Source organism: Entelurus aequoreus, linkage group LG05 (assembly GCF_033978785.1).
Source record: "Entelurus aequoreus isolate RoL-2023_Sb linkage group LG05, RoL_Eaeq_v1.1, whole genome shotgun sequence".
NCBI classification, from domain to species: Eukaryota; Metazoa; Chordata; class Actinopteri; order Syngnathiformes; family Syngnathidae; genus Entelurus; species Entelurus aequoreus.
The window spans coordinates 85,623,872-85,646,771 of NC_084735.1; the positions used below are offsets into that span (position 1 = coordinate 85,623,872).

General features: G+C 41.0%; 2 protein-coding genes across 2 annotated transcripts in view; both read right to left on the bottom strand.

The window, feature by feature from the left end:
* Positions 1 to 2,593, bottom strand: part of LOC133651183 (transcription elongation regulator 1-like) — a 41,418-nt gene extending 38,825 nt beyond the window's left edge. Inside the window, exon 1 of the mRNA XM_062049178.1 lies at positions 2,461 to 2,593. Coding sequence (XP_061905162.1) covers positions 2,461 to 2,483 — 23 coding nt within the window. The 5' untranslated portion in view covers positions 2,484 to 2,593. The remainder of the gene's footprint in view (positions 1 to 2,460) is intronic.
* LOC133651185 (clathrin interactor 1-like) lies at positions 58 to 22,579 on the bottom strand. The gene is made up of 12 exons (XM_062049184.1): positions 22,447 to 22,579; positions 21,723 to 21,827; positions 14,707 to 14,803; positions 14,513 to 14,621; positions 14,269 to 14,442; positions 12,265 to 12,433; positions 11,977 to 12,193; positions 11,818 to 11,899; positions 11,698 to 11,757; positions 11,327 to 11,622; positions 3,015 to 3,201; positions 58 to 2,919 (listed from the first exon to the last, which is right to left on the bottom strand). Exons 1-12 carry the CDS (start codon positions 22,485 to 22,487, stop codon positions 2,636 to 2,638), a joined length of 1,821 nt encoding a protein of 606 aa, XP_061905168.1. The 5' UTR covers positions 22,488 to 22,579; the 3' UTR covers positions 58 to 2,635.
* Positions 22,580 to 22,900: the final 321 nt, after the last annotated feature.

The window sequence follows — 22,900 nt, forward strand, 5'->3', positions numbered from 1 at the left end:
CACTGTTTACCTTTTTTCTCTCTTTTCATTCATGATCCACCAATAAACAATACTGACTTCTTATTGTTATAATTTAATACAACGGAGGGACAAACTACAGAAAATATACAATAAAGAAAAACAAAAACATGATTTGCGTCAACTGAACAATGTAATCGGTAGCGCTCCTGTATGAAGAGAAGTAAATTAATACGAAACTAAAATCTATGGAGTAATTTTTTTTTGAGAGTAACAAAATAAAGATTTGGTCATTTTGGAGCACATTGTCTCAAGAGTGACAACAAGCTCTGCTTAGTTGTGACTACACACATACACTTTAATACACACACTCTTGCACTCTTACAGCACACACCAATCTCCTTTGGGTCCATCTCTCCAAAAAATCGATTTACATCCGAATCACGATTCTTAATTCATCCCGATTCTAAATCCATTTGTCATTTTCAAAAATCGATTAAAAAAGGCCATCTCTATGCAACCGGAAGGAGCATTTTTAGCCCGTTTTGAAAAAGTTTCCTCCTAATTATATTAAATAATACATTGCAAAAATCTATTTAAATCGAGAATCGTGTTGAATTGCGAATCAATTCTCAATCAAATAGTCACCCCAGAAATGGGAATCGGATCGAATCGTTAGATGCCCAAAAGAGTCACACCCCTATTGTCTGTTTTTGAGTGCAATGACAATAGGGGTGCACAAAAAAAAATCACGATTGTTATTTATCCTGATTCTAAATAAATGTACTACTTTTAAAAATCTAATTAAATTAATAAGAAATCATTTTGAAAAATACAAAAATATATATTGAAAACCATGTTAAATTGAAATCGATTCTGAATCAAATCGGAACCCCAGGAATGGAATCGTAACGTTAGGTGCCTAAAGATTCCCAGGCCTAAAGTCTATGTTTTTGAGTGCAACATCCGGGTACTGACAGTAGGGGGGCACAAAAAAAAAATCAAAATCAAAAATTGACTCCCATCCAAATCGCAATTCTTATTCATCACGATTCTAAATCAATTTATTATTTAGAAAAATCGAATTCCAACAAAGAAACACTTTTTTTTTATTCAATTGAAAATCGGATTAAATGGAGAATCGACTCTGGATCAAATCATCACCTCCGAAAAAACGGACCGACTTGTTGGGTGCCCACAGATTCACACCCTTAATGTCTATGTTTTTCAGTGCAACATCCGGGTACTGACAGTAGGAGGCGCACAAAAAAAATTAAATAATCAATTCCCGTACGAATCGCGATTCTTAGGCATCGCGATCCTAAATCAATGTTATTTTCAAAAATCAAATCCAAATAAAGAAGTTTTGTTTTTTTTCCATTAAATTGAAAATCATGTTGAATCGAGAATCGACTCGGAATCAAATCATCACCCGCTTGTTAGGTGCCCAAAGATCCACACCCTTAATGTCGATGTTTTTGAGTGCAACATCTTGTGCACACAAAAAAAAATAATTCCCATCCGAATCGCGATTCTTATTCATCTCGATCCTAAATCCATTTAATATTTTCAAAAATCTCATTCAAATAGGGCTGCAACTAACAACTAATTTGATAATCGATTAATCTGTCAATTATTACTTCGATTAATAATCGGATAAAAGAGACAAACTACATTTCTATCCTTTCCAGTATTTTATTGAAAAAAACACAGCATACTGGCACCATACTTATTTTGATTATTGTTTCTCAGCTGTTTGTAAATGTTGCAGTTTATAAATAAAGGTTTATTTAAAAAAAGAAATAAAAAAAAAAGAGCCTCTGCGCATGCGCATAGCATAGATCCAACGAATCGATGACTAAATTAATCGCCAACTATTTTTATAATCGATTAGTTGTTGCAGCCCTAAATTCAAATAAAGAAAATAATCCAAAATCTAATTCAAATAGGGCTGCAACTAACAACTAATTTGATAATCGATTAATCTGTCAATTATTACTTCGATTAATAATCGGATAAAAGAGACAAACTACATTTCTATCCTTTCCAGTATTTTATTGAAAAAAACCCAGCATACTGGCACCATACTTATTTTGATTATTGTTTCTCAGCTGTTTGTACATGTTGCAGTTTATAAATAAAGGTTTATTTATTTAAAAAAAAAAAAAAAAAAAAAAAGCCTCTGCTAGATCCAACGAATCGATGACTAAATTAATCGCCAACTATTTTTATAATCGATTAGTTGTTGCAGCCCTAAATTCAAATAAAGAAAATAATCCAAATATGCGTTAAATTGAGACCCGAATCTGAATTGGAACATTACTCCAGGAATCGGATCGACTCGTTAGTGGCCCAAAGATTCCCACCCCTAGTCGCTGATCCACATCATGATGTCCACGGTCTTTCCTTGTCTGTGTGGTTCTGCCGAGTCCACAGTGAGGAGGGAAACCGGCAAAGTGTTTGTAGCAAAGTCTGAACACGTCCGAGTGGGAAAATACTCACACGTGTTCATGATGGAGCGGCATTTGAAGTTCATGTTGGTGAAGTCCTCCTGAGCGGTGTGGAGTCAAATGTGGTTCTGGAACACGGACCGGTACCCACCATTCTGGTCCGCTGGACGCCCCGGGACCCCCACCAGAGATACATGCAAGTCCTGACTGCACACACACACACTTGTTCATTTTCCGAAATTGCCAAAGCTAGAAAAGGCATCTTGTTTGGCTGGAACAACGCCCGGCGTTCCCACGCCGTTCATCCCGCCCATCATGGCGGGAGCAGACACGCCCATATTCATGCTCATGTTCATTCCCATCATGCCGGCGTTAACCGGAAACGTGCCCATTCCGACGGGACCCGAGGTCACGTGACCGGCCAGAGGTCCGACGGGGGTGGCGTGCGGCGGCGGCGAGCTGAGGTTGAGTCCCCCAAAGTTCTGGGCCATCAGGGCGACGGGAGGCGCTCCTGCAAAGACGCACAACGGGATGGGAGGAGTCGCCACTCTGCTGGAGGCCTAGAAGCTAGCAGCTGGTTGCCTAGCAACACCCGGGACACGTTACCTTGTGGCTGGAGGATGTTGTTGAGCGTGGCCTGGGACTTTGTGGGAAGGTGGCTGGATGATAAGAAGTCCAGGCTGATGTTGACCGACGGGTCGGACCAGGTGGACCCCAAAGACCCCGGACCCGCCATCCCGACCTGTTGCTTAAGCCCGGCGGGCAGCTGCTGACACACGAGACCTCCCAAACTCTGAGGGGAAACACGTTGAAGTTTTACAGCATAGAACAGGGGTGTCCAAACTTTTTCCACCAATGGCCGCATTTTGAAAAGTCAAAGTATGCAGGGGCCATTTCGATATTTTTCAATTTTGTAAGAAAAATACATAAATCAATCAATCAATCAATGTTTATTTATATAGCCCTAAATCACAAGTGTCTCAAAGGGCTGCACAAGCCACAACGACATCCTCGGTACAGAGCCCACATACGGGCAAGGAAAACTCACCCCAGTGGGACGTCAATGTGAATGACTATGAGAAACCTTGGAGAGGACCGCATATGTGGGTAACCCCCCCCCCCCCCCCCCTCTAGGGGAGACCGAAAGCAATGGATGTCGAGTGCTATATGCCAGTGGTCCCCAACCACCGGGCCGTGGCCCGGTACCGATTGGTACCGGGCCTCGCAAGAAATTTAATTAAAAAAAGAAAAAAAATAATAATAATTTTTTTTAAAAAAATTAAATCAACATAAAAAACACAATATATACATTATATATCAATATAGATCAATACAGTCTGCAAGGATACAGTCCGTAAGAACACATGATTGTATTTCTTTATGAAAAAAAAATTAATAAAAAAAATTAATACCCCCCCCCCGGTCCGTGGGACAAATTTTCAAGCGTTGACCGGTCCCCAGCTACAAAAAGGTTGGGGACCACTGTTGTAGGTGACCAAGTATATTATTATTAATTGGAACATTTCAGCTTTTTCTCATTCCTGTAATATTCCACTTTCCTTTTATTTCATATAAATATTTTCATCATATTTATCATTTTCGCTCTTGTTGCATCATGCTGTATGCTCGTTTTAATTGTGGCGTTTATATTTTAACCATGTGAAGCACTCTCTCTGTGAGAAGTATAATACGAATACAAATTTACTTGATTTACAGTCAGATCTTTTGCTCTTTTTTTTTAATTTTTATTTTTTACATTTTTACTGTTATTTGTTCCCTAAAATATGCTGCGGGCCCCTACTGTCAAAATAATAATAGCAATAAAAATAATAGTACAATTTTGTCTGTCCAAAAATATTAATGTTCAGTTCAGTTTACGACGTCCTCAACACTACGCGAGGAGGCCTACCATTCAAGATAAGCCTGAGCCCGAGCCTGTGCTACAGTGCTAAAGGTAATCAGCATAAGATGCCTCCTTTCTCTACGGAAGATTACCACAAACTGCTAAAGAAGATTTTACTGTTGGAAATAAAAATGAATCGGTTGGAAGTGAATTTAGAAGTGAATGGACAATGTGGCTACAACACCACTCTAGCACTCCTGTCGACTGAAAACACTGGACAGCACCATGCTACAACCCAGCTAACTAGCAACAATGAAGCTACGAAGAAACGGGAGGTCCCTGTAGAGGGTAATAAATCTACCAGTGAAAATCCTCCCTGGAACACACTTGGTGCAAAGCCAAAGAGAAGACCACCTCCCTGCGACAAGGGAGAATGGATATCTGGCAGGACCCAGCGCCCCGATATCTCTGATCTGACCGGCTGGCCTGCGCTACCATCTTCAGCCAGGCATACTGCGTCATCAACTCCACTGCCACGTAGGACACAGCAGCGGACAGCTGAGAAGAGGAGAACTACCAATAAACCTCCCCAGCAAGCAAGTGTCCAACTAAAGAACAGGTTTGCCCCACTGTTGATGGACAATGGATCCCCCTCTGATTGCCTGAATAACCCACCATCACCACGCAGAAGGGTAAGACCTGCTAACTTTACACCACAGAGAAAGCTAACGAGAGCTCCTGAAAATCTGATTGTGGGGGACTTTTCTGTAAAAGATATGAAAAGCAATAATAACACCAAAGTACTCTGCTTTCCGAAGGATATGGTATCTGACATGGAAAAAAGAATCCTGGAAATTGTCGCTGCACACCCAAATGTGAAAAATATCATCCTGCACATTGGTTTTAATGACATTGTAAAACAACAATCAAGAGAGCTGAAAGAGCACTTCAATAAACTCTTTGAAACAGTCAGCGCTGTGAATGCTGACGTTTTTATCAGTGGTCCTCTACCCCCAATCAGGAGAGGAGCTGAGAGATTCAGTAGACTTTACTCGCTGAATGAGTGGCTATCAAGTGCACTTCTTGCTCGTTCAATGCATTTTATTGACAATTTTAGCTTTTTCTGGGACCGCAGGCATCTTTTTAAGGCAGACGGACTTTGCCTGAATAAGATGGGAGTAAAGCTATTCATGAACAACATGTTTCACTTCCTGCATCTTGCATCTATCATCACTGCCAAGGACAAGAGACAAGAGGAGCCACCGAGGAAGGAAGACACAACACAGCCTATCAGGAACGTCGAAGGAGGACCGCCACCGCAAAAGGAGAACGTCGACCATGAGATACACCAGAGCAAAGAGGAGAGGTGTCTATCCTCCTCTACCGCCCCTCCCTCCATTCTGAATGCATGTGAAGATCCCTCCCCCACATCCCCCAAGCCATCCACGTCTCCATCTTTCTCCCTCCCTCAAGTAGACCTTTCTCCCCCCTTCTCCCCCTTGGAGTTCCGGGAGCTACCCCCACTCACGCCCCACCCTACTCAGATTTTTACCCCCCTAGATCATCGCTCACCTCCACCACCCCCTCCACGAAGGCGTGCTCCACAACCCCCCAGCCATACTTCACCTTTCTCACGCCAACCCCTTACACGCCCTCAACGTCCACCTTCAGTAGTTCGTCCCAGCTCTGACGCTGCTCACTCCCCCTCCCCCTTACGGCAAACCCCGCCTCGCCCTGACAGCAGTCCTGAATATTTCTGATACAGAAAAGGGTTCAGCAGTAGACCACATTATCAGCTGGGCCCAAGGTTGCCTACATCAAATCATGGCACCTTCTACATCCCTGTTGTGACTACCAAGAGAGTAAACATTGGGAAACTTAGCCACCCTGCTAACCTAAACAATCTCATTCCTATTATCTCCAAATCAAAGCCAACATCGAAGCCTGTCAATAACACCATCAGGATGGGTCTGCTCAATGTCAGGTCTCTGAATAGCAAATCATTTTTAGTCAATGATTTTATTAGCACTTCTAAACTTGACTTTATGTTTTTAACTGAAACATGGCTGGAACAAAATAACAGTGCAAGCATTCTGATCGAGACAGCACCCCCCAACTATAACTTCATTGATATATGTAGATCGGGGAAAAGAGGTGGAGGGGTTGCTGCTATATTTAAAAACATGTTTCAGGGGAAACAGATGTCACTCGGTGAGTTTACATCATTTGAATACCTGTGTGCTGTGTTGAAATGCTCTCCCAAAATTCTCTTGTTAATTATCTACAGGCCACCTAAATATTCTGCAAATTTTTTTGATGATTTTACTGAACTATTGTCTAGCATCTCCACTGACTTTGACTGCCTGGTTATAACTGGTGATTTTAATTTTCATATTGACGATTTAAATGACAAGGGCGCAAAAGAACTTTTTACTATTTTAGACACATTTGAACTGTCTCAACATGTGAAAGAGGCTACACATTATAAGGGACACACCCTGGACCTGATTATCACAAAAGGTCTCAATGTTTCTGATGTTCTTGTGATTGATCCTTCATTGTCTGATCATTTCTGTGTTTTCTTTAATATTTCTGTAATTCCGGACACACAAACAGAATCAAAGAATGTCAAAAAGCGGTACATAAATGAACATGCTAATGTCCTCTTTAAAAACGCCATCTCCTCACTACCACCTCTAAACCCATGTCATGCTGATGATCTTGTAAGCAACTTTAATTCCAAAATTGTGAATATCATAGATATCATTGCACCTGTTACAGTTAAAACGATTTCTGGCAAGCAAAAGGCACCCTGGAGAAAATCTGCTGCTGTAACAGCCCAGAGAAGAGAGTGCAGGAAGGCTGAACGAATCTGGCGGAATACAAAACTTCATATTCACCATGACATCTATAAAGAGAGCCTCCAGGCCTACAATTTAGTCTTAAAAAGTGCTAGAGAAACATTCTTCTCCAATATCATAAACAGCAACACAAATAAGGCCAAAACCCTATTCACAATCGTTGACAGACTGACTAAACCCCCAACACAAATACCAGCCGAACTCCATTCCACGCAGAAATGCAATGACTTTGCATTCTTTTATACTGATAAAATTGAAGGCATCAGACGCACCATCAATATCTCAAGTAAAAAAGTTGGATCACCACCCCATTTAGGCAAAAGTAACACAGCAATGATGGCAAGCTTTAATGCCATAGACTCTAAAACTCTAGTGGAAACGGTGACAGCTCTAAAGTCATCCACCTGCTGCCTTGATGTTTTACCTACCAACTTCTTTAAGAATGTTTTTGACTGCCTATCAACAGACATCTTGCAAATAATTAATAATTCTATTAAATCGGGCAATTTCCCGAAGGCTTTCAAAACTGCAGTCATTAAACCTCTTCTAAAAAAGCAGAGCCTAGATGCCTCTGTTATCAACAACTACAGACCAATTTCAAATCTACCATTCATAAGTAAAATAATTGAGAAAGTTGTCCTCCAACAACTAAATCACTTCTTGGCTTCTACTGGCTGCCACAACAACTTCCAGTCAGGATTTCGACCTCTTCATAGCACAGAGACGGCCCTTCTTAAAGTTATAAATGACATCCGTCTAAACACAGACTCTGGCAAAACTTCAGTATTAATGCTTTTGGACCTCAGTGCTGCATTTGACACTGTCGACCACTCAATACTTTTGGACAGGTTGGAAAACTGGGTGGGGATCTCAGGCACAGTTTTAAGCTGGTTCAAGTCATATCTACAAGATAGGAACTATTTTGTTTCCATTGGTGACTTTGTATCAGAACCAACCAACGTAACGTGTGGAGTCCCCCAAGGTTCAATCTTGGGGCCGACTTTATTTAACATCTATATGCTCCCACTAGGACAAATCATGCAAAATAATAACATTGACCATCATTGCTATGCCGATGACACCCAAATCTATGTAGCGCTATCACCAAATGACTATCGCCCCATAGATCTTCTGTGCCAGTGCATTGAGCAAGTCAAACACTGGATGTGCCAAAATTTCCTACAACTAAATGAAGATAAAACTGAGATAATTGTTTTTGGTGCTAAAAAAGAAAGGTTTAAAGTCATCCAACACCTTAAATCACTGTCCCTGAAAACCTCAAATAAAGCCAGAAATCTTGGGGTTATTTTAGATTCTGATTTACATTTCAACAGTCACATCAAATCAGTAACAAAATCGGCCTACTATCACCTCAAAAATGTAAAAAGACTTAGAGGGCTCATGTCAGCTCAAGACTTAGAAAAACTTGTACATGCCTTTATTACCAGTAGGCTAGACTATTGTAATGGTCTCCTTGCAGGTCTTCCCAAAAAAACTGTCAGGCAGCTACAGCTTGTTCAGAACGCTGCTGCTAGAGTTCTAACAAAGACCAAAAAATGTGAGCACATTACACCAATTCTTAAATCCTTACATTGGCTCCCTGTACATCAGAGAATAGATTTCAAAATCCTCCTGCTCACATATAAATCACTACATGGTCTAGGGCCCAAGTATATCACTGATATGCTCCCACTATATACGCCCTCTAGATCACTAAGATCTTCTGAGACCAATCTGTTAGCGGTTCCAAGAGTAAACTCAAATCAAGGGAGATCATCATTCAGTCACTATGCAACACATAGCTGGAATAAACTTCCTGAAGATGTCAGACTCTCCCCAACTCTCACTACTTTTAAAACTAGACTGAAGACTTTTATGTTCACCTTAGCTTTCAGCTAAATCTTTTAATCTTTTAACTTTTAACGTCTGCACTGTTTTTATTTTTATTGTCTGCATTTTAATTTTGCTTTTATTTTCTTTCATTTCACTTTGTTGTCTGTGAAGCACTTTGAGTCTGCCTTGTGTATGAAAAGCGCTATACAAATAAAGTTGCCTTGCCTTGCCTTGCCTTTAGGGCTGCAACAACTAATCGATTAAATCGATTATAAAAATAGTTGGCGATTAATCTAGTCATCGATTCGTTGGATCTATGCTATGCGCATGGGCCATTTTTATTTTTTATGTTTTTTTAATAAACCTTTATTTATAAGCTGCAACATGTACAAACAGCTGAGAAACAATAATCAAAATAAGTATGGTGCCAGTATGCTGGTTTTTTTTCCCAATAAAATACTGGAAAGGATAGAAATGTAGTTTGCCTCTTTTATCTGATTATTAATCGATTAATCGAAGTAATAATCGACAATCAAATGAATCGTTAGTTGCAGCCCTAGTTCAGTTACACATTTAACAGTGTTTATTTTTGTTGTAATTTTTCAAACTAATTAACATACTGTTAACATACCGTATTTCGTTGAATAGCCGCAGGGGCGTTAATTAATTTAAAACCTCCTGTCACACCTGCGTTTACCGGAAACCGGCGGGATGGCCGTGCATGCGGTAATTATTTTAAAACCTCTTCTCACTCCGGCGTTTACCAAGAAGAATCCATAAAATTTAGACATGCGCTTTGAGTGTGATGTAAGCATACCATCATGAAAAGCACATTTAATTAAAAAAAACGTTATTATGGTCTTACCTGTACTTATAAATGGAGTCCATTTGCAGCTCCTTCTGACCAAAAGCATCGATAACTTGTTTATAGAAGTCTTCATTATTTTCTTTTTTCCGTTTTAAAAGTCTCTGTCTCGATGGAGATATTCCTTTAATTATTACCTCCTGCTTCCATTGAAAGTCCAGTTTAGAAAACTGTTTTATTTTAGATACTGGTATGTAATCCTCCATGTTAGAAGGAAGAAAAAAAATCTCTTGCTGCGTGTGTTCACTTCTTCTGCAGTACCGGAAGTCGCAAGAAGGATCACTAGCGCGGCAGCGCCCTCTACCACCAGGAGGCGGGAGTCATTTAATGACTTATACAGTATTTCACACACGCAGCTACGGTATATTAATAAAACATAGCTGCTTACTGTTCTCTTTAGCATACTGTACCGGTATTCAATAGCTTGGACCTTAAATCCTACTGAAAAGCTCTTTATCTTTTTTCCTTTGTGCGATTGTAAACTACTGAAAGCAGCTTCCTCCATTTTGAAAATGAGGACAGATGCGTCACTCGTGACGTAACGAATTTGACCCGGTGGAAGTTCTAGCCATATGCTAAATATTTTGCGAAACGAGTTTGACCCGGTGAAAATTATAGACATGCGATAATAAAATTAATATTTTGCGAAACGAATTTGATCCGGCTTCAATAATAAACCGGCGATAAGGCCAAGCATGCGTTAATTATTTTGAGAAACGAGTTTGACCCGGCAGTAATTCTAGACGTGCGAATACTATATTCCCTGCGCCAATTCAAGGAAATACGGTAACAGTATTATTTATATTTTTTAATTAACTAAACTTTGTTATATTTTTAATCAATTTAATGTTAATTTTGAAAGCTTCTAATATTTTAGATTAGAGGCGTCTGAACCTATTTCTACCAAGTCGAAAAGTCGAAGTATGTTGGGACCATTTTGATATTTTTTATTTTGTAAAAAAAATAAAAGAAAAAAAAGTTATATATACAGTATATATTTAAAGACAAAACTGAGCATCAACTCTGTGTTATAGATATATATATATAGATATATATATATAAAATATATATATATATATGTATATATATATATAAAAAATATACTAATATTAGTATAATATTAATTTGAACGTTTGAGCGTTTTCTCATTCCTGTAATATTCCATTTTCCTTTTAGTTCATATAAATATTTTTATAATTTTATTTGCAATGTCTCTGTTGTGAAGCACTTTGCGAGCTCGCTCTGTGAGAAGAGCAATATAAATAAAATTTACTTTACCTACATTTTCAATTTTGGCTTTTTTTTTTTCCAAGGGGGCCATTTTGATAAAAAGAAGAAGCTAAAAACAGATGTAAATATTTAAAGACAACTTTGTGTTGTAAGTAACCAAGTATAATAATATTATTACTTTGAAAATGTTAGCTTTTTGTCGTTATATTCCTATTTTTTAAATCTTTTTCCTTACATAGTCAAATGGACACCACTGGCATAGAAGTTGAAACACGAGAGGACTCACCTGCTGGGAACGAGAGAGCGGCATGGTCGACATAGCAACAGATGCCCCGCCCACAGAGAAGGTCAAACTCTGAGAGGCGCTCAGCGCGGCGTTGCTCAGCGGCGGGTTGACTCCGCCCATCAGGTCAAAGAGCTCAGCCGAGGGAGGGACAGGGGCAGGGTTGGAGCCAGGTGCCGACTGGATGCTGCCAAACAGGTTGGCGACCGGCTGGGAGGAGGCGGAGCTTGATGAAGGCGGGGGGTTGGAGAAGGTGCTCCAGTCTCCAAATTCAGCGTTGCCATTGGCCGGCGCCGCAGCTAGTCACGTGACAGACGTCAGGAGTTGGTGAAAAGTTACGTTAAAGAATCATACGAGTCAAGAAAAGTCTTTACTGGCCGACGCCGCTGGCGAGGAGAAGTCGGCGAAGGCGTCGATGAGGTCGGAGCTTCCACCTGGCGACGCGTGCACACGGTCACACACTTCGCCGGAAGACACTCTCTTTGTGTTGTTACCTGCTGCAGAGCCCTGATTGGACGACGGATCGATGACCAGCAGGTCGGCCAGACCGCCGCCGGGCGACTTCCTCGCGGATGACTTGAGGAAGGACCAGAGAGAGGGCGGGGTTAAAGGCGATTGAGGGGAAGGGAAAAGAGCGAGCGTGCGGCGAGCACCTCTTCCTCAGCGCTCCTGTCTCCGGTGTAGTGGGCGGCCGCGCCAAGGTCCAAAGTCTTGGTGCCGGTGCCGCCGCTGCGCTTGCGTGTGGTAGTTGTGGTGGTCTCCGTGGCCTGCGTGATCTGGATGCTCTTGGTCGTCACCGTCTCCTCCTCGTCTTTAAACTCCAGGGCGTCCTGGCGACCGTTTCTGGACGCCCTGTCCTCCTCGTTGTCGCTACGGCAACCACAGGAAGCGACACGTAGGACTCGGCGCCGGAAGGAGCCGCGCGGGAGGAATGCGCTTACCTGATCCTGTCGGGGGACTCGTCTCGCTCCTTCTTGCGGAACTTGCTGAGCGTGTCGTCGATGGTGCTGCCGATCTTCTCGCTGATCTCACCCAGCTTCTCGCTGAAGGGGAACGCCGCCCGGCTCTTGTCCCAGTCCTCGTCCCACTTGCTGCGCTCCAGCTCGGTGGCTGTGGGGAGGGGACACGCGAGGAGACGTGATGAGGCGGCGATGGGCGATGGAGGAGACGCACACCAGTGTTTCCCATAAACTGCCAAGATACCTGTGGCGGTGGGGGCGTGGCTATGGGCGTGGTCACCGTGACATCGAGTAATTTGCATAATTTACTACAATGATTTGATTTTCTCTAAAAAGGCTAAAAAAATGTATACTTACTAATTAATAATAACAGTTTTGTTTTAAACGTCCATCCATCCATCCATTTTACAATATAATTACAACACAATAAGTTATTCACTGAAATATATTTATTAATTGTGGTTCTTACAAAAATGATATCTTATAAAATATAAATGCTAAAATGTCTCAAAGCTCTGCCCCTTTAATTAGTGCATACTAAATAATTTAACTTTAGCCTACTACTACAACCATATTATTTACCAGCAACATAAAGTGAAACAGAGGCAGAGGTGTCCTGCCACAGTCAGTAACAAATAAACAGAAAACAGTAGTGGTGGTAGATAGACACAAAGCTTCATCAAACATCTGGGGCCGTACTTATCAAGCTTCTTAGAGTGCCATTTTACACTTAAGTCCTGAGAATTTGCGAAATTTAGTCCTACTCTCAAACTTAAGAATAAAAGCTTTTTATCAACGTTCTTAAGTCTAAGAATCACTCCTACTCTCCACGATATTTAAGAGACCTTCAGAGGTGTCTTAAGTGGTTAGGAGTTGCCAGCAGGGGATGGCACTGAGGCGAGAGAGACGTGCGCCAACGTTCAGGGAGCGGAACGATGTCCTGGATTTGTTTGATGACGAGCAGCTGATCAAACGGTATCGTTTAGACAGAGCGGGTATTATTTTTGTCACAGATTTAATACTTTTCGATTCCATGTTGATTTCTGCATGTGGCTGCAGTGGACTAGTATATATAGAGCCACCCACACCAGTTTCAAATTAGTTGCCTAATTAATGAATTGGAAAGAAAATGTTATGACAGTAGCGTATGTGTGTGGCCGTGAGGTGAGTGACGTCAGTGAGTGTGTGGGCGAGAGAAGAGAAGAGAGGGAGCGGTAGCGTGAGTGCCGGCGGGGACTAGTTTGTTTTGTATTATTTTGTAGTTTATTGTCAAAATATACACTCCCATTGTCCACTTAAATATTTCCAAGATATTTCTTTATTCTTAGACAACGGATTCCCTTCCGTGATTGGTCATTTCTATGGACACAGAAATGACGTCACCTAAAATTCCGTTTACGGCACATAGTAATGTCGTAATTCAGCTCTGAGTGTGACACTTAAGTTTCAGTCCTACACTTCGCTGAAAGTGTGAGTAAGACGCTTGGTAACCAACTTTTAAGTGCAGCTTTCAGCGAAGAATTTATTTACTCTTAAGTCAACTCTTAGCAGACTTCTTAGGAGTAATTCTGAGAAGCTTGATAAGTACGGCCCCTGATCCACTGAACAAAGAGCTCCAAAAATCTTGAACTTTAGACTGCCATCAGTTTTACTCCCTACACTTAACCATGTGTTTCCTACTGCCTGCAGACTTTGCACCCTTTGTTATATACACATGTTGTGTTTCTAATATAAATACATTTAATAAAGTCAAATACAAATAAGGCAACAAGAGAAGTATCCTACACTTCTCTTTTGTAAAGTAAATCTGAACAGCCTATATGGGCATCTACATCAACTATATGATTTGCCTGAGAAGCTGGACAGGACAAAAAATAAATAAAATAAATTATTATTTATTTATTTATTTTTATTTGTGGCGGACGTAATTCTTTCGTGGCGGGCCGCCACAAATAAATGAATGTGTGGGAAACCCTGCATACTCACAGTTCTTGAAGCTTCCTCCTCCTCCCATGCTGTTGGAGGACACGCCGATGTATTTGTCCTTGTTCTTCTTGGCCTTCTTCCGCTCCTCCCGGAGTCGGTCGTCGTCCTGGACGAACTCCACCATCTCCTTCACCTTCTGCCGCACGTTGACGCCTTGGTCTTTACCGTTCTCGTCTGTGCACAGCTTGGAGTGAGCGGTTTCCTGCCAGTGTTCCCTCCCGACGAGAATCTGGCCGAGACTCACCGAGGAAGTGGTAGTTCTCCAAAGACCTCAGGTCGTAGATGTGTTCTCTCGCGCTGGTCACCACTCTCTCGGACCCGTTCCTGATCAGGTAGGCCAGCAGCAGCAACGCCTGGCACGTCACAACAGAGCAAAACGGTCCCCGTCATCCAGCTACCGGATCTCATCGGGCGGCGTTCCTAATGAAATGGCCGCACCTTGTAGACGCGCCTCCAGTTCTTCTTGTTGTCTTTCAGCATCCTCGTCCACAGCATGTTCATCACCTCGGGGAACTGCTCGTACATGAAGGTGGATCTGCTCACATTCAGGTGACATGGACACTTTTTTTTTAAACGTATCATCATTTGTGAAGTTGCAGTGAAAGTGTGTTAGTGTCTGTGTGTGTTTTCACGAGGGTTGTCCCAAAACTAGAGATGTCCGGTAAAACGCGGACGTTGCGTCTCCCCTCTCCCCTCTCCCACACACAACACAGGAGTTGCAGCACAACTGCAGCATGAGAGGTTTACTGGCGACTCTTGATGACCTCATCAAACCGCCGCGAGCGCAGCATAACAACAACAAGAGTGTGTTGTTGCCGGTGCTGTAGCCGTGGCTAACAAGCGAGCTCCCTCGGTGACTGAATAACGACACCATGTCTATGGTTTGGGATAGGGCTGGGCGATATGTCGATATACTCGATATATTGCGGGTTTGTCTCTGTGCGATATAGAAAATGACTATATCGTGATATTCGAGTATACGTTCTCACGCAGTTGCTTTTAGCTGCGGGCATTACACTGCAGGCTCTTCTCACTCTTTCTTGTCTCTCCTTCTCACAGAGACGTAAAACAAGCGCGCCTTCTTACATACGTCACATAGAACGTCATATACGCCCACAGGAGCAGAGAGGTAGCGGCATGAGTAACGTTAGCTGCGGTGCGAGTGGTAATACGAGAGAAAGAAGGTGCGAATCTAGTAACAAATGAAGGAAGAATTAATTCCCAAGAAAAACATCGTCTGGCGGTGGTTTGGCTTCAAGCGGGAAGACGTCGAACAGACAACCGTAATATGTCAAGTATGCGGCAAAAGCGTACAAAAAGTAGCAGCTCTACTTATGTAGCATCATTTGAAAAGTCGCCTGCTAGAGAATGAAGAGTGCTTGAAACTCTGCATGTCAACATCTCCGTTTGGTGCCACACCAACAAAATGCCGAGGCAACCATTTCCACATCAGCACCGTATGAAAAAAATAGTCAACAGAAGGAGATAACGTCCGCAGGAACCTACCACATAGCGAAGGACGAACACTATTTGATTTCCTATTATGCAGCTCATTTTTATTTAACAGTTATTGAAATACATCATGCACAAAAGTGCACTTTATATGTTTTAAACTATTGTAGTGGCGTTCTGTACAAAAAGTGCACTTTAATTTAGGGTTGTTTTGATACGTCATCTTAGTGACATCATGCACAAAAGTGCACTTTATATGTTTTAAACTATTGTAGTGGCGTTCTGTACAAAAAGTGCACTTTAATTTAGGGTTGTTTTGATACGTCATCTTAATGACATCATGCACAAAAGTGCACTTTATATGTTTTAAACTATTGTAGTGGCGTTCTGTACAAAAAGTGCACTTTAATTTAGTGTTGTTTTGATACGTCATCTTAGTGACATCATGCACAAAAGTGCACTTTATATGTTTTAAACTATTGTAGTGGCGTTCTGTACAAAAAGTGCACTTTAATTTAGGGTTGTTTTGATACGTCATCTTAGTGACATCATGCACAAAAGTGCCCTTTATATGTTTTAAACTATTGTAGTGGCGTTCTGTACAAAAAGTGCACTTTAATTTAGGGTTGTTTTGATACGTCATCTTGGTGACATCATTCACAAAAGTGCACTTATAGCTTGTTTTAAAATGTCTCTGACAATCTTGCACTTTCTGTTTTGGAAATGACATGAATGTTTGTGCCACTGCTTAATAACTGTTTAATAAATACACTTTTGTTTAAATTGACTTAGTTGTGATTTCCCTCTCTGCATGAATGTTTATAATGAGCATATATTAATGCAGTATGAAGAAGAATGTTTTAATGTAGACACATAGAATCCTCATACTGCTGTGATTATATGCATCAAGTGTTCATTCAAGGCTAAGGCAAAATATCGAGATATATATCGTAGGGATGCAACAGTACGTGTATTTGTATTGAACCGTTTCGGTACGGGGTTTTCGGTTCGGTTCGGAGGTGTACCGAACGAGTTTCCACACGGACATATTAAGTAGCACACCGCACGTTGTGTAAACAATGCATACCGAGGCACAACACACGGCATGTTAGCAACGACCGGGCTACGACAACATATAGAAGCCAGAGCTGGAAGACCCTCCTGCCTCGTTAAGATCTCCCGTTTGGGAACACTTTGGCTGCGCGGTGCGATACAACAATGGAGGACGGAGGTTTGCCGACATAGTTCAGCAGCGGTAAGGCATGCTTCTGCCAACACGTCAAACATGCTAACCCATTTGAAGCGTCACCACCCCCAAGTGAACGTCGCTTTAACGAAGATAAAGACGAGCAAACAGCTCCCACCGCATTCAAGCAGCCTCTCCTCGGCGAGTCAGGCAGGGCTAAAGCAATAAAAAAAAATTTTATAGCAGCAGATTTAAGACCGTGTTGTTTTAAAAACTAGATTTTGAGCCACTTCTATGGTGGAAGAAAAATGAGCCCATATATCCTCTTGCTGCCAAGTTAGCCAGGCTGGGGGGGGGGGGAATAAAAGTTAATCTGAGGCTGAGTTGACTTGAAACTGTTTAATGTTGCACTTTTTATATGTAGAAGACAACTTTTGTGATTTTATTCAATCTGAGCAACAACTTGAGGCAGTTTTATGTCGATTAACGTGGACCCCGACTTAGAAAAGTTGAAAAACTTATTGGGGTGTTACCATTTAGTGGTCAATTGCACGGAATATGTACTGTACTGTGCAATCTACTAATAAAAGTCTCAATCAATCAATCAAAAAAAGCACTTTATATGTAGAAAGGTTTTGTTAAGAAACCATTCTGAGCCTTATCTTATTTAGATTTGATTTTATATATGTTGACCACATTAACCCTGGCAATGGACCCTGTGTGTATATGTATGTTATGCCATTGTTTACAAATTTGATAAATAAATAACCAAAAAATTTATATTTTGTTGTTTTCTTACTGTACCGAAAATGAACCGAACCGTGACCTCTAAACCGAGGTACGTACCGAACCGAAATTTTTGTGTACCGTTACACCCCTAATATATCGTTAGGGATGATGTTCGAAACCAGTTCTCCCGGTTGTTCGATAAGAAAAGAACCGATTCCATTGACTCAAATCCCTTTTTGAGAACTGGGTCCCGTTATCGAGGCCACTATAGTAAAGAAAAAGAGTTTGTTCTTTATTCGAATCCCTGGGAATGAATCCCTTTTTTTATACTAGGAAATGCCCTGTGGCACGTCCCAGGAATAGACGTAGCTCAGTCATTAGGCGGCAGATACAGAAAGCAGCAACAATGGACCGGAAAAAAACGCCTCAAGGCATGGCTTCATTTTACAAAAAAATACGACGAGGAAACGGCTATCTGCAATTATTGCCAGGCTTCGCTCTCATCTAAGGGGGGGAAGTAAAACAAGCATGTTGAAACATGTTCAGGCTGCACATAACCCGAAGGTTAGAGAAAGGTGTCGTGGAGAAGCAGCGACGAAGCACGCCCCTCTTCAACCTGCAGCGCCAATTCCAGTGATAGTGCTGGTGAGTAACTAACGTTAACTGTTGCCGGTTAATTTCCATATCTGCTCACTCGTAGCCTTTAGGCTAAAATAACGCTACCTCGTATGTCAATCCAGGATTGCAGTAATGTTAGCTAGACTAACGTTACCTAAGCATAGCCAGTAGCTAACGGTAACATTAGCCTTTTTGTATGTGTCTGATAACGTTAACGTTATCTTGTAGCCTACACCAGTGGTCCCCAACCACAGGTCCGCGGCCCGGTACCGGTCCGTGGATCGATTGGTACCGGGCGCACAAGAAAAAATTATTATTATTATTTTTTTTTTTAATTAAGTCAACATAATAAACACAAGATACACTTACAATTAGTGCACCAACCCACAAAACTTCCCTCCCCCATTTATACTCATTCACACTCATTCGCACAAAAGTGTTGTTTCTTTCTGTTATTAATATTTCTGGTTCCTACATTATATATCAATATCTATCAATACAGTCTGCAAGGGATACAGTCCGTAAGCACACATGATTGTATTTTTGTATGACAAAAAAAAATAAAAATACCATACCATGGGTAACAACAGTCAATATTTATTTATTTTATTTTATTTTTTTAGGGGTGTAACAACAGTCAATATTTATTTACTTTTATTTTTTTTTCTTATAAAATAAAAGTGAGCTTTTGTTAAACCAAATATTGTGTTTTGTTTCCATATACAACAACCTATCTGGATTCGATAAGAGAATCGATAAGGAATCGGTTCGATAAGAGGATTCGATAATGGGCTCGAACTCGATAATTTCTTATCAAACATCATCCCTATATATCGTGTATCGTGACATGGCCTAAAAATATTGTAATGTTAATAAAAGGCCATATCGCCCAACCCTAGTTGGAACCCGATAATCATATGTATAGGACTGCAACAACTAATCGATTAAAATCGATTATCAAAATAGTTGGCGATTAATTTAGTCATCGATTCGTTGGAACTATGCTATGCGCGTAGGCTTTTTTTTGTTTTGTTATTTTTTTGTTGTTGGGTTTTTTTGTTTTATAAACCTTTATTTATAAACTGCAACATTTACAAACAGCTGAGAAACAATAATCAAAATAAGTACAAAAAACAGTACAAAACAGCGCGAGGGCGGCGCTGAGGCTACGTCTCATGAGGTGGCGTAAGCTAGCCAATAATGTGTCATGTGCAGCTCACGTGACGACGCCGCCTCCTTTGCTGGAAACATTCAAAAAATGGCGCAGGAAAACAGTACGGATAGTTTAGCGGAGAAATATCTCGAGGTTATTGCTTCAATGGAGAAAAGTGTACGACCTAAGTCGTCAAAAGTGTGGGAACACTTTACTTTAAAGACTTCAAAGAAGACCGTTTCCTGCAAAATGGCACGGAAGTACAACATTGCTTCAGGAGCACCTGAAAAGGAAACATGTTGGAGCCATGGATGAAGGGAACAACTCACGCTACGTAACTTTTTAAGTCCATAGTGGCAACATGCATTCATGAGTAGGGATGATACTCGAAACCGGTTTTCCCGGTTGTTTGATAAGAAAAGAACCGAGTCCTCGGACTCGAATCCCTTTTTGAGAACCGGTACCCGTTATCGAGACCACTATAGTAAAGGAAAAGAGTTGATTCGTTATTCGAATCCCGTCCCGACCAGAAATGCTCCGTGGGACATCACAATAAATGACGTCACGTAGCTCAGTCATTAGGCGCAGATAGCGAAAGCAGGAAAACAATGGACGGGAAAAAGCGCTCCAAGGTGTAATAAAGTTCAAAACAAAAGCTATAATCCATCGAATAACTTTACTGAGAGATTTGAGCAGGGTAAAACACATGACCAACACTTTTACTACCAACCGGAAACATAGCAACGCACCTCCTTTACGGCAGCTGTCGCAACGTTCTTAAAACAACCGCAGCACATACATATATATACAACATATCTCCCTTTTTTAACTTTTGTTTTTCTTTCCTTGTAAACGTTACAAAATCACACTGTATATGTGTTGTTTGTCTAATTATAAATAATGCAGACGAGGCGTGTTGGCTGAGTTCTTCACGTTTACTTTCACAGCGTGGCAACATGCAACACTTTTCGGGGCTACCGCGCATGCTCGTAACTCCCGTTGCATGCTGGGTAGTGTAGTTGTTATATTCTCTCGCTCATAACATGTTTCCCCCATAAAGAAATAATGTTAACTCAATAAAGTGTATTTCTTTTTTTAGCTTTAACTTTTCATTTATTAGCATTGTAACCACATTTGCAAACAACTTTTCTATTCATATAATTTTCTTTCAATAAAGAAATAAAGTGCAAAAATGTCAAAGCATCATAACAGTTATGTCAAATAGCAGCAGAAGTGCACTTTTTGGAGAGCTGTATTATTTCCAGTTTTGTGCACAAGGGACTGATTTTATTTAACACTATATTATTATTTATACACCTATAGTGATCACAGAGACAGCTTGTTTTTGTGTTCCTGTATATATTTGTTTCTCTGAAAAATCCCACTTAATATACTTTGGGTAACAACAGTCAATATTTATTTATTTTATTGTATTTTTTTAGGTGGGTAACAGTCAATATTTATTTATTTATTAGATTTTATTTTTTTATTATATAATAAAAGTGAGCTTTTGTTCAACCAAATATTGTGTGTTTTTTTCCATATACAACAACCTATCTGGACTCGATAAGAGAATCGATAAGGAATCGGTTCGATAAGAGGATTCTATAATAGGCTCCAACTCGATAATTCCTTATCAAACATCATCCCTATTCACGAGTTCAGCTTTTTTGTGAGTAACGTTAACGTTATGCCTTTGTTGCAACGCGGGGCTGATAATGTGTCTCCGGCACATTTGACTCCGTTTTGAGAGAGAAAACGCACGGTTACCAATTTCGAAATAAACGTAACGGACAGAAATATCTCGGGTTGGTTTCATAATGGATCAATGTAGCCGGGCCCGATAAAGCTATATAAATATATTTAGATTTGAGTGACGCTTTAGTATAACTAAACGTTATGAAGGTGCTGGAATATTTCATGCTATTATTCAGAGGCAGCCTAAAATATGAATCCTTTATTATTCACAACAGAAACGTGTACAATATCTGATTCAGTTCTGATCTGATGAGTTACATTTCTGTGTTATTATTGGTGTATGCTGCACCCCCAATGTCCACAACATGGTGCCAGTATGCTGTTTTTTTCCAATAAAATACTGGAAAGGATAGAAATGTAGTTTGTCTCTTTTATCCGATTATTAATCGATTAATCGAAGTAATAATCAACAGATTAATCGATTACCAAATTAATTGTTAGTTGCAGCCCTACATATGTACATTGTTTCGATTGAGAGATTTGCTACTCTGTACGAAACTTTTCGATTTAAGAAACACGTTCAAGAGCCAACAAAGTTCGTAAATGGACCGCACGCACCTGGCTATGTCTCCCATCAGCTGACCAGAAGGTCCCCAAGGGTCGTCATTGGTGGCCTCTCTCACCTTGGACTCGATATCAGAGTAGTTCATCACCACATTGGTGCTGGTGGTGCACACACACACACATAAACACAATTAAATGTCTGCAAGGGAAACCATTTAAAAGCGTATGCCTGCACACACACTTCATCCACATTGTTATATTAGTGTTCTCTGCAAGGAATGTGAGCCTGCTAAAGTCCTGTTGGTTTTGTTTGCTAACTATAAGCTCTTTTGTGTGATGGGGGGAAGAGAGGGCCTTGTTTGGAGCGTCAAGGATTAGTGAGGACGTTATGGAGAACACGCAAAAATGCACACTTTGTGAATGTTCGCATGTTTCCACAAACATATTTCCATGCATGCCCTGCGGGTGCAAACATGGGCGTGATGCTGCAGATAACGGTTTATGCTATGCTATGCTAAGCTATGCTAGCACCGTTAGCTACCTGGCTAGCTGTGACTAAAAAGGACAAAAAGCATTTCAAGCCAGCTAAGCCACATTATATGGCACTAGTATGCGACATTGTGACATTTGAATCATTTAAAGACGCGCTGTTCACTAAAAAGTGGCACGTTTTACAGCAAGGTTATAATAATAATTTTTTTTAAAAGCTAACGGCGGCTATGACGTCACGCAGCAACCTAGCCGGTTAGCTTAGCATAGCTCCGCCTCGACTACTCACGCCTTGTCCACCAGCTCTCGAACTTTCCACATGTTCAGCATCTTCTCCTCATGGAAGCTCCACGACGCGTCCGCCCGCACACGCACACGCACACGCACACACGCTCGCCCAGCTTTTTTTTCTCCCCCCCACCTCCACCACGGCCCAGTTGCTACGGGAACGTCAACGTGACGTCACCGCGACGTATGCCTCCCGCGTTGTACGAAACCCCAAACCAGTGAAGTTTGCACGTTGTGCAATTCGTAAATAAAAACAGAATACAATCCATCCATTTTCTACCGCTTGTCCTTTTTGGGGTCGCGGGGGGTGCTGGAGCCTATCTCACAGCTGCATACAATGATTTGCAAATCTTTTTCAACTTATATTCAATATTAAATAGACTGCAAAGACAAGAGACTTAATGTTCCAACTGAGAAACTTTTTTTTTTTTTTGCAAATAATCATTAACTTAGAA

Excerpts from the sequence above, each read along its gene's own strand:
- LOC133651185 (XM_062049184.1), bottom strand. The coding sequence starts at position 22,487 with ATGCTGAACATGTGGAAAGTTCGAGAGCTGGTGGACAAGGC. Across the intron at positions 11,623-11,697 it reads CTCGCCAGCGGCGTCGGCCA|CTGCGGCGCCGGCCAATGGC; the intron begins GTAAAGACTTTT and ends TCACGTGACTAG. Across the intron at positions 3,202-11,326 it reads CGCTCTCTCGTTCCCAGCAG|AGTTTGGGAGGTCTCGTGTG; the intron begins GTGAGTCCTCTC and ends GTTTCCCCTCAG.